At 39.1% G+C, this 12,498-nt stretch overlaps 1 protein-coding gene across 3 annotated transcripts in view; it reads left to right on the forward strand.

Moving 5' to 3' along the window:
* The window catches only part of nf1a (neurofibromin 1a), an 89,930-nt gene that overhangs the window by 13,108 nt on the left and 64,324 nt on the right, over window positions 1-12,498 (forward strand). For all 3 annotated transcript variants that reach the window (XM_054794049.1, XM_054794051.1, XM_054794050.1), the window contains exons 3-12: window positions 4,711-4,794; window positions 5,201-5,391; window positions 5,537-5,643; window positions 6,845-6,912; window positions 7,824-7,899; window positions 9,503-9,660; window positions 9,802-9,975; window positions 11,640-11,768; window positions 11,984-12,058; window positions 12,183-12,314. In XM_054794049.1, coding sequence (XP_054650024.1) covers window positions 4,711-4,794; window positions 5,201-5,391; window positions 5,537-5,643; window positions 6,845-6,912; window positions 7,824-7,899; window positions 9,503-9,660; window positions 9,802-9,975; window positions 11,640-11,768; window positions 11,984-12,058; window positions 12,183-12,314 — 1,194 coding nt within the window. The remainder of the gene's footprint in view (window positions 1-4,710; window positions 4,795-5,200; window positions 5,392-5,536; window positions 5,644-6,844; window positions 6,913-7,823; window positions 7,900-9,502; window positions 9,661-9,801; window positions 9,976-11,639; window positions 11,769-11,983; window positions 12,059-12,182; window positions 12,315-12,498) is intronic.

A 12,498-nucleotide genomic window follows, 5' to 3' on the forward strand; every position in this document is an offset into this window, starting at 1 on the left:
AGTCACGGGCCGCAAGATACGATTTGGTGGGCCGCAAATGGCCCGCGGCCTGCGAGTTTGAGACCACTGTTCTAAACTCTCTTGGTGACTAACAGTGGTGTGAAAAACAGATTGCCCCCTAAACATTAATAACTGTTTAGGCCACCCTTAGCAGCAACAAGTGGTCAAGTGATAACGTGATGAATTGTGATAACGTGCTGTGAGTCACTTAAAGAATTTTGGCCGACTCATCTTTTGCAGAATTGTTATAATTCAGCCACGTTGGAGGGTTGTCCAGCTTGAACCGCCTTTTTAAGGTCATACCACAGCATCGGAGTAGGATTCAGGTCAGGACTTTGACTTGGCCACTCTAAATTCTTCATTTTGTTTTTCTTCAGCCATTCAGAGGTGGACTTAATGGTGTGTTTTGGATCATTGTCCTGCTTCACCTGTTCACCACTATTCCGTGTATTCGCCATTTGTGGATAATGGCTCTCACTGTGGTTCGCCGGACTCCCCACAGCTTTAGAAATGGCTTTCCAACCTTTTTCAGACTGATGGCTCTCGATTAATCTCATTTAAGTTATGTTTTAACGGGGGGGTCATCACTGCACACAGGGCCATGTAGGTTTGGATTTTCTTTCTCCCTTTTAATAATAAAAGGTTTAATTTAAAAACTGCATTTTGTGTTCAGTTGTGTTGTCACTGACTAATACTTAAATTTGTTTGATTTAAGTATGACAATCATGCAAAAAATAAAAAAAAATAAAAATGAAAAAAACGCTTATTCCTTGATTACTAATTCTTCCGCCATATACGCTCTCGCTTCGACTGGAGCCGCCGGGCTTCTGCTCCGCCCCTCCTCCCTCCTCTTGCATGCAGGGATGAGGGAGATACAGTGCAAATCCAGTCTATATCAATATTAACGATATGGATGGTTTTGATATCGTATGTAAATATTGATATTTTACAGATATTGATATATTGCCCAGCCCTAAAGGTAATGAAAGAATATTCACATTTGAGAGGTTGAAGTTGGAGGATATTTACATTTTAAAATCAAAGAGCGATTAATCGATTACCAAAATAGCTGTCGATCAATTGGATAATCGATTAACCATCAATTCATGGATTAATTGTTGCAGCTCTAATGTCGATCAACTCATCAAGTCCTGGTCCACAGTGTTCTTATTACTAAAAGAGCAGACTTAATCAATGTGGACATACATCAACTTCCAACCCGCCTCCTTTATCCGTGCTTGTGACACGCAAATGTGACCCAAAAGTGTGTTGTTAAGTTTAGGAGCCAACAATACAGTAGAACGTGAATATTTTTAAACAGAGGAAGCAACTCCTGACCGGACTGCAGCTGGGATGGACTATTGTGTGAGGACTTGGGCTGCCAATGAGTGCTTGGGGACAGGGGAGAGGCCGGAGGAAGCACCCGCAGCTTGTTGAGGAGAGTAAGAACATCTCCAATAACACAAGAAAAATTCCCTAGATTTGATGTTTTGACGCTTTTTTGAAAGAGAGAGGCTCAAAGGTTCTGAATACAGCGACAAAGTTGCTCTTGGCAACACTGCTGGTACTTTTCACAACTTTTCACTACAAAAACAAACTGTTGTGCTCACCTCAGTTGCATATCTGTGTGTGTATGTGTGTGTCTGCTTTCACAGTGTAGTAATTTCAGTCTGGCTGATGAATGGAGCCGTGACAGTGCTGTGACGCTCACTATACAAAAGCAGTCTTGATTCTTCATAATGCTCTGTACTAACTGTATGAATGTTGAAAGCATTACAGTAGATCCCTACTGTCTCAGTATCCGGGCGTGTTGGTTCTATAGCGGAATGAGTGAATCCAACTGTCAGTCATCAAGTCTCTTTGCTACATGCTAGCGAGTGCACCACTTGCTAGCTGTCTGTGTTGTGTGCAACACGTTCAAATACTTTCTTGGTGTCTGTTGTGTATAAAACACAACCCGATGTCAATTTTAGCCCGTTTGTGCATCGTCATTTTGTGACAAAGACAATTAAATAAACATTTCGAAACGGCTGCCGTGATTCCCCAAGCATATCAAACGTATTTTGCTGCATCCAAAACATGTACTTAGCCAAACTCGGACAAAACGTTACACCCCATTAAACCTAAAGAGCGTGCCCCATAAAAAATGTTAATAAGTGAATCACAATGTCTGCATTGACACACAATGTAATCTTCAGAGTATTTTCCGGTTATATTTCTGTTCTGTTTTTAACAACAAAAGTAACACTGATTCAAAATTAGAAATATTCCGATGGACTGTGATTTTTATTTAAGTGCAATTTTTGCAAAAATAAGATTTTATGTTCATTGTTTTTTTGTCTGTTGAAATTTATTTAGTATGTTTGTTTCATTTTTTTTTTTTAAAGCTCTTGACATTCCAATTACAATGTTACAATTACTCTTGAGAAATTAAAGTTTATTGCTTTTGATAAGGTGGGCCTGCATTATTATGCCATATATTATTACATTAATGAAATAATGATCTCAAAACAATGTTGACAATAATAAATCTGCAATAACTTGTGGGACAATTATCGTCCAGCAAGATTTGTTATCGTGACCAGGCTCGTCATTTATCAAACTTGATCAACTTTTTCTGTATTGCCACATTCTCCGTTACCAAAAGTCTCAGAATTCTTTCTGCTTTGACATTTCTCGACATTTTCCAACCATTCCAAACTGAAAATGTTCAACTCATTCAGGACATGTTGGTTATTCACGTACACATTCTCCAAATTCCCAATTCATCTATAATTTCACATTTTCTTCAATAAAATTCTCACACTCTATTTCTTCTTGTTCAATACATTTTGACAGACTGTCAGCTCAGCTTGTGCTCTTCAGCCAGCATTCATATTCAGTTTTTAAAAAATTGCATTTTCTAGTTCACTGGTTCTCAAATAGGGATGTGAGATTTAAAAAAACAGTCTATATACGTATACCCTAGGGGAAATAAGTAGTACTTGATTTCCTGTTGAGTTTGTAACTGTGCCGCCAAAGAAAGATATTAACAGTTGAACTTTCATGGTTGGTTTATTGTAACTGAGAGACAGAATGTAAAAAAAAAATAATACAGTGGAACCTCCGTTAGTGTACTCCCCAGTTTGCGAGATTTGAATTTAGCCATAGATTAGGCGCACCGCTGTATAAATCGCAGGGTTTGAAGTTTAAGAAAAAGGTTGCGGCCTGTACACCGGAATTTACTGTATATGTGCATGGGCTCAGATCAAGGGTACCCTTTGCTGTCTTCAACTTCACTCAAGTAGTATTTGCAATTGTTGTTCTAACAATGTGTACTATCCCTATCACTCTGACGTTTATAGAGTGAGGAAGCTTACCAAACCCTAAATTAAGCCTGTTCATGTTTTTATTTTGCGCTAGCACGACTATGTTGTAAAAAAGTGTCTATATTTGGACATTGAAATGTTACATGTAAAGCATGTCTACTTTTGTTGTGAAATAAACAATATTTTCTCTGATAATTTTGTCATGATTTCTACTTAGAATTAAGGAATGTCTGAAATTGGTTTCTAATGTGTTTTATTCAAATATTCTCAGTGTAAAAAAAAAACTGTTGTGTAATCATTAATGAAAAGTACAGAACCTTCGTGTCCGCCTGCCGATGAAAATTTGGAAGAACATAATTCCATGGAAAAACAAACCCCATGATGATTACAATTGTATATATTCATGGAATAATTACTCAACTCTGCAACTAAAGTGATTTTTTTGTGTATAAAAGAGTAAAATAAGATTATTTGAACAAAAGTCTAACACCGAGCGGACACCGAGTTATGTACTTTACATTTAAGAAAGAATGAACTTCGGAGGGTTGCTATGAGAAATGGAAGATGTCTCGAGCTCTGGTATGTTGGGTGTGTGTTTTGCAATGTTTGAAGTTTGTGTTGATAACATTACCAAGGTCTATCCACGAGTTAAAAATTTTAAATGTAACACTTGGGTACCCTTGATCTGAGCCATGCACATATGGATTTGCTTTGTATATTACTTGTATGTGCACAAAGCTTTATTCGTAATTAAGTGAATTATTTCTTTGTTTAGGCCGCACGGTGGCCTAGTGGTTAGCATGTTGGCCACACAGTCAGGAGATGGGGAAGACCTGGGTTCGAATCTCCGTTGGGCATCCCTGTGTGGAGTTTGCGTGGGTTTTCTCCGGGTAGTCCGGTTTCCTCCCACATTCCAAAAACATGCATGTTAGGAATTGGTTAGCACTCTAAATTGCCCATAGGTATGAATGTGAGTGTGACTGGTGGTTTGTCTATTTGTACCCTGCGATTGGCTGGGTGTATCCCGCCTCTCGCTCGAAGTCAGCTGGGATAGGCTACAGCAAACCCCCGCGACCCGAATGAGGATAATCGGCATAGAAAATGGATGGATGAATGGATTTCTTTGTTTACAATTAAAGTTATTTTGTATGTGTTATATGTGTATATGTGTTTCTATTTCCAATTGTTTCAAACAAGACCACTACAGATGAGTTTTGGACAGTAATAAATTAGGTACTGATGTTACAACGCTGTGTATCACATCTTTTTTTCCCATCCAAAAATCCTTTTCTTGGGCTGGGGGAGAACAATTTTTCCACAGGGGGTACCTTACTTTAAAAAAGAAAAAAAAAGTTGAGAACCACTGCTCTACTAATTGACTGCTTTTGTTTCCATACTGTAGCGTATATTTGGGGAAGCATCTGAGAAAAACCTCTACCTCTCACAGCTCATCATTCTGGACACATTGGAGAAGTGCCTGGCTGGGGTGAGTTCTTTCTTTCTTCTTTTGTCTTTTGTCTTGTGCCATTAAACAAGTTTTACAGGGAAATTCGCTTAAGTCGGTCCTGCTTATGTTAACAATCTGTCAACTAGCTCAACAAGTCCTGGTCTTATATACTAGGAATTATATTACTTTTTAAAGAAATGGGTCCGCTTATGTTAACATGTGTTGTAGTATTGAAAGTAGTAAAACCGGGTCAAAAAACTGCCGTAGGTTGAAAAATCCATTGTTTTTGGTGTTATTTTCATGTGTATGGCCAAAGTCACAAGTAAATGTGCAAGCAAAGGTTTTGGTTATGTCGACAACCGCTTATGTTGATGTTGTGTTTTGTGGACAGATTTTGACATTACACAATTCCTGAAAATGAATCTCACCTGCCCTTCTTTCGTAGCAATCCAAAGACTGCCTGCGCCTGGATGAGACCATGCTGGTCAAACAGCTTTTGCCCGAGATCTGCCATTTTATCCACACTTACCGTGAGGGCCATCAGCATGTAGCTGAACTCCGGACCTCTGCCTCAGCTGTTCTCTTTTCTCTTAGCTGCAACAACTTCAATGCTGTTTTCAGCCGCATTTCCACCAGGTACCCTGCTACTACGTATTTGCTATTGATTACTCACACCCTTGTCTTCTTCTGGAATCCGCAGGCATCCATTGGATATACATGTTAAATTGCACACATGATACAGAGGGCTGCAAAATACTTTGATTTATGTTTGTTTCCGTAGGCTTCAGGAGCTGACGGTGTGCTTGGAGGACAATGTGGATGTTCATGACATAGAGCTGATGCAGTACATCAATGTAGACTCCTCCAAGCTGAAGAAGCTACTACAAGGTTATACTTTTTAGCCCTGGAAAGATATCGTCTTTTTCCGGACTACAAGTTGCACTTATTTTTGTAGTTTGTCCTGTTCTAGGCCTTTATAATTAGGTGTGATTTATATATCATAATATATAACGTCTGCTGCCTTTAAGTGAAAGAGGAATGGTGGTTGGTGACACCTAGTGGCCGCAATAATTCATTGACTTTAGCTTGTTGTGACGCAGGTAGGCACACAAACTGAATGATACACAGCATATCGGACACTTTTTGTTATGGGATATGGTCTAATATGCTTCTGCCTTGGAGTCAATGTGTCTGTAAGTAATGTGCAACTATATAAATGTGATACTTGTGTGGATTGAGAAATGTGGTATTTTAGACAGCGATGATGTTTCATTACGACACTAATTATGTCTAGCTTTGAGATTTTAGCTGTTGTGTCAGCCACTGACTCACTAAATACGCACTTTAAAATAGATTTTCAGTTTATTTTAATAAATTTGTGAATACAAAACTGAAGTTCTGGTGTTAAAATATGGCTGTTAGATGCGTTTCCCCATACCGGGATGTGTGGTCTTCTTCAAGAACATTCTGACATTTGTTACATTTATTAACAGGTACGTTTTATTGTACTCAGATTCTTTCAAAAATTACTTCAGCGTCTATAGCTTTAGTTTTGTTGGTTGGTGGTGTAAACCAGTGGTCTCCAATGTTTTTTTTTTTTCTTGTGAGAGCTCCTTGTACAAAATGAAAATTGTCATGAGCTAAGCATTTTTATTTTCAAAGCTTATTTTAACCCAAACAAACAGAATATGCTTTTTTTTTTTTTTTTACCAGAATATTAACAAAATTTGGTGTCCACAACTCAGATTTTGTATTTCAGAATGCATTTCTCTCTAGTGTTCTCACTTTCTTAACTGAAAAGGCACCGTGTTGTTCTTCTCTTGTGAATTTAATGTTTTAAGGAGCGGTGCCGTGACACTCCTACTTATATATGTGTATAGTATATCAAGAAAAAAAAAAGCTTGCTCTGATCGTATCATAAATACAGATAAATACAACTTGTATATGTTTGTTTCCTCTTATTGACATTTTCTGACTGATGCAACTTATACTTCGAAGCATCTTATAGTCCGGAAAATACGGTATACTTGACTTGGTTCTTGGTTGCATCCTAATTTCTTAAAGTTGCTGTATTTTTGTTGGCTTATAGAAACTGTTCTCAAGTTTAAAGCACTTAAAAAGCCTGCACAACTGGCAGTCATCAACAGTTTAGAAAAGGTAAGTTCAATGTTTTATTTTCTTCAGAATCATTAGACTTTTCTATCGGCCTGCAACAGTTTGTGCTTATTTCAATAAAATAAATTAATTATTTGAATAAAGGAAATACTTCCAGTATAAGGCACACATACGTCTACTACAGTAAATATGTCCAGTTTAAAATTTTCTTTCAACAGTGCTGTGCAACAGACAGTAAAAAGTGCAAAACAGTGCGAAAAGCTGTACATTTTTATTTTATTTTTGCTCAAATTACACAAAAGATACAATGAACAGAAAAATTGTGTCTTCTCAGGTGAAAAGTAAACAGCAACATTTTGAGAGGGTAAAACATATTGGGCATATTACTGATCTTTGCCAAAATTGAGGATAGAGTACATAGAGTACTTCTGCTATGGTCGGACGGGTTCAAGTCCAAATGATTGAGACTCGACTGGTCTTTTTCATCAGCTCCTCCCATTTGTTTTCAGTCATGTTTAGTTATTACATGTTGCAGCCTTTTGCAGCTTGTTGGAGCTTGTCCCTCAATTTTGGGTCGCAGATTAAAATCTCTATCGTAGGCTAAGATTATATTGATTGAGTCGCCCATTACTAGTGCCATAGTGCCTAGTGGATTTTTAGTGTAATCCTGGTAATTGTGCCTGTCAAGTCAACTGTTTTACTATGTAAACATGATTGCGCTGAAGTATTACTATTAGTATTATTAGACCTCCAATATGCACATTTTTGCATCACATTTCAGACTGTGCTAATATTAATTTTGTTTTGTCACCTGAGGAGTCTCTGCAACGATTATTCTGTTTGGGAACTGAAGGAGACACTAATGTCAATTGTCAGTTCATTTCTGCACTGCTTGCTCATCTGTGTGCATGTTCTTATTCTTTCTTGTTGTTATTTTTGTGACTTTTTGGCAGGCATTTTGGAACTGGGTAGAGAATTATCCAGATGAATTCACCATGCTCTACCAACGTCCTCAAGCAGATATGGCAGGTAAAAAGACAACAGATTATTTTTTATTAACCGCAGTAGAATGATTTACAAATTAGGGAAACAATAAAACAAAAGGGAATAGTTCATTTTCTCCCATAATGACATGAAAAGTTCTGTTTTTCCCCCCAAATGTAATAAATACAAAACGTAGGAAACCACGAATGTGCTTACGTATTCAGTTTCAGCCTTGCATGCTGTTTCCATTGATAATCTTTGAGATCGATCCATTAGAGTCCACCTGTTGTAAATGCAGTTGATTGGATGTGATTTGGAAGCGCACACACCTGTCTTAATCAGGGCCCACAGTTGACGGTGCATGTCAGAGCACAAAGCAACTACAAAGTCAAAGAAATTGTCTGTAGACCTCCAAGACAGAATTTTTCCCAGGCACAAATTTGGGGAAAGGTACAGAAAAATGTCTACTACGTCAAAGGTCCCAAGCACAGTGACCTCCATCATTTGTAAATTGAAGAAGTTCTGAACCACCAGAACTCTTCCTAGACCTGGAAATCAGGACAAATGGGCCTGAGTCAGGGAAGAGGCGAAGAACCTGATGGTCACTCAGACAGTGCTTGAGTCTTCCTCTCTGGAAAGCGGTGAACCTTCCAGAAAAACAATATATGGAAAGATGAAGTGAAGTATTTCATCGTCTACCAAAAAGCAAGCAATCTGATACCATAGACCATGAAGCACAGAAATGAGTCCTGTCCCTTTTAGGAAAGAACTCCTAATCTCTACTCATTATGTACTGTAGATAAGACACCTGTCACAGAAACTCTTTCATTCAAACATCTCCACCCCCATGGGCAAGACCAAGAGCTGTCAAAGGAGCTCAGAGACAAGAATGTAGACCTGCACAGGACTGGAACGGGGTACAAGACTGTCAACAAGAAGCTGTGTAAGAAAGAGACCTCTATTTGCGCAATCATTTGGAAGTGGAAGAAATGGTAAATTGCCCTTGCTCTGGAGCACCATTTAAGATTTATCCTTGTTGTGAAAGGATGGTTGTGGGAAAGGTGAGGGACCATCCCAAAATTGCGAGGGCGGAGCTGGGTAATGATTTGAAGGGAGTTGGGAGCACAGTCACCGAGAAAAGCATTAGTAATGCCTTTTGCTCTAGTGGATTGAGATTCTGCGGTGCCTGCAAGGTCCCCCTGCTCAAGAAAACACAGTACAGACGCATCAGAAGCTTGGCAATGAACACCTGAATGATTGAGACAAGGCTTGAGAGAATGTGATGTGGTCATATGAGACCAAAATTGAGCTCTTTGGCATCAAGTCGACAATTGAAGGCAGAGAAATGCTGAATGCGAATCCAACAACACCATCCCTCAAACATGGAGGTGGGAACATTCTGCTTTGGCTGTTTCTCTGACCAAAATCCCTCCTGAGATGTGTGTAACCTGGTGACTAATTACAAGAAACATCTGACCGCTGTGCTTGCTACAAAAGGTTTTTCCACCAAGAACTCAGCCATGTTTTGAATTGCGAGCAAACACGTCCTATAAAGTACAAATGCATAGATTTCAATGGATAATATCATGTTCCACAGTATTTGACAGGGATATTGCTGCCTTTCAATGCGTTTGTGTTGTTTTTGTAGAAGCTGCCGAGAAACTGTTTGACCTGGTGGACAACTTTGCAGAGAGTGCCAAGAGGAAGGCTGCAGTGTGGCCACTTCAGATCATCCTCCTCATCCTCTGCCCAGAGATCACACACACCATCTCTAAAGACACAGTGGAGGATAGCAAGGCAAACAAGGTGGAAGTGGGAGTGGTGTTTGGGGTGGGGAAGAAGCAGTGTTGGAGGGATGCCGGAGGGAGTGGTCGGGGACAAATGAAAGTGCACTCGAGTCTATAGACTGACTGACTGCTTTCTTTGTCTTTCCTGTTGTGTCTGCAGAAACTGTTCTTGGACAGTCTACGGAAAGCTTTAGCCGGTCAGGGTGGTAGCAAGCAGCTGATGGAGAGTGCTGCTATTGCTTGTGTCAAACTATGTAAAGCCTCCACTTACATTAACTGGGAGGATCACTCAACCATTTTTCTTCTGGTCCAGTCGATTGTCATAGATCTCAAGGTCTGAATGCACTTCTTTTATTTTTTCTTTTCGCTCTTTGTTCTTGGACAGCATGAGTACTCTTTATTTGATGCCGATTACTGCTAGAAAAAACAAATAATTTTGTTTACAAAAAATTTCACATTCTCAGAGAAAAGTCAATAAAAATGGTAATGATAATGATTTAGCCTATTTCAAACATGCTTATCAATGTTACTTTAAAGTACATCACATGTTGACACTCGTACAATTCAACATGTCTGAAAAGGAGTAGGAAGAAGCGGCTCCTGCAGTAGAATCCTACCTCTTTTATTGATACAGTAGAACCCATTTAACCTGTAACAACCCATCTATGATGAACAATTCATCAAGTTCTGGTCCACCGTGTTCTTGCTGCTCAAAAGTTTAGCCGACATCGAAATACATAGTCACCCCATTTGTCGACATAAAATTTGAGGCAGGCTGTACTTATTCAATTTATATTGTAGTATTGTTAACTTCATCATTATCATGCGTGTGTTGTTATAACAGTAGATTTATGGTTATTTCAAAATTAATTAAAAAAAAAAAAAGGAAGGAGGGTGGTACGGCTAACAGGAAAAGAGCTGCCACTTACCTTCAAAGCTGTGGCGTAAGAGTTCTCATCGCCCTTTTCACAGTTAACAAAATGCACCCATTTCAATTTTGCATAAATGGAGGAGAACGTTTAAGTCACAAATCGGTGTGCGAGGAGTTGGCTATTTTCAGTTATGTCAACAACCGCATGTGTCCATCAGGTTACCAACTTCTTAATAGTAAAAGAAAAAGATAAAAATGTGCGATAGTAAATATTAGGACTTTCCAGATAGTTCACAGCGGTGATACCTCGGTTTTCGTAGCTCCCTGATTTTCGTAGGATTCAGTTTTCGGAGAAAATTATTGTCAAGTGTCTCTGTTTTTGTACACGGTCTCAGTTATCATACCGTCATACTGTGCGACTAACAGTCAGAATCGAGTGCCACAACAAAGCAACCACACATTGGTGGCTCTTTAAAGAATAGATAGTGGTTCTTTAACAATTGGAACACAATTCTAACCGGGAAACGTTGTGTGTGGTTTCTATTTGTTTATTGAATGCACTGTATATGTCTCCTTTCTTCCTCCTAATAAGCATTGTGCGCTCTGCGATGATGTGTTCAAGCATTCTACGTATTAGATGTATTTTTGGAATGGATTCATGACGAAAACCGAGGTTCTATTTCATTCAGACAAATGAACATGAAGTCCTGAAATCAAACAGACAGATGGTAAAAGGATCTTTTCTTTGTCGTAGGCATCATGAATCTCAGTCTTGCCACTTGACCAGCTTATTGAATTACGTATTCTTGAATGAATAGTTTCCTCTACTTTATACCACTTCTTGGTTGGTATTGATACCAGTCACTCACATTACCTCCTGTGGCAATGTAGTCTTCAGTCCGAATAAAATTCAATATGTTTTCATACAGTGTTGAATTGTTTGACCTTTGAAATCATTGTTCTCAGTGGTGTTCCCTCATTCCCGCACTGTTACCGCAGATTCATATAAAGTATGAGCACCGAAATTAGGATGCTTAAGATCTGGGCTGTCTAAAATGCAGAAGAAAATTGAAGTGTAATTACAAGGATTGTGTTTCATTTTAACCTTTGACACCTTGTCCCACAAGGCTTTGCTGTTCAACCCAGCTAAGCCCTTCTGGCGGGGGGCAGGCAGCCAGAATGCGGACGTTGAGCTGATGATGGACTGTTTTGTCTCCTGTTTCCGCATCAATCCTCACAACAACCAGCACTTTAAGGTAGAATAGAATAAAGCTAATTAGTTATTTTACATTATTCATGCATACTGTCAGTTTGCTTTTACCACAATGACTTTAAAATAATTGTATTTCACATGTATAGGGAGTTCCCTGAAGCAAAATTATGCTGCCACTTCAGGCCGTGTTTGTTTGCTGTTAGTTCTCATTTATAACACAACTGACGGAGAAATCTGTTGTTCTTATTTTTTGTGAAGGTCTGTTTAACCTCTTCTTCGCCCTCTACCTTCCACTTTGTCCTGGTCAACTCCTTGCACAGAATAATCACTAATGTAAGTCTCCTGAGAGTGATGTTAATATACAATATATTCTATATATACAGTATATATACAAGTATATTTTGCTTCTTGCATGACTTGACTTCACTTTTCACTGCTTTGCTTTTTCTTCTTTCAGTCTCATCTGGACTGGTGGCCCAAGATCGATGCTGTCTATTGCTACTCTGGGGAGCTCCGTTTTATGTTCTCAGACACCCTCAACCGGGTCATCCAAGGCGTTGGCACCCATGCTCCTCTACGAATGACGCCAGTGAGTGTCCAATGATCAGGGCAAATACAGCAATTATGACTGTATTGTATTTTCTCTGATACAAGCTACAGTATGTTTCCCCTAGGTTTACAAACACGGAGACAAACGGCACACATGCACTCGCACAGTCTCGCAGACTGTATTCTAATCGCTCCTCCACAGTTACATTTCACAATAGAAGGCC

Source organism: Dunckerocampus dactyliophorus, chromosome 12, assembly GCF_027744805.1.
Source record: "Dunckerocampus dactyliophorus isolate RoL2022-P2 chromosome 12, RoL_Ddac_1.1, whole genome shotgun sequence".
Lineage (NCBI taxonomy): Eukaryota > Metazoa > Chordata > Actinopteri > Syngnathiformes > Syngnathidae > Dunckerocampus > Dunckerocampus dactyliophorus.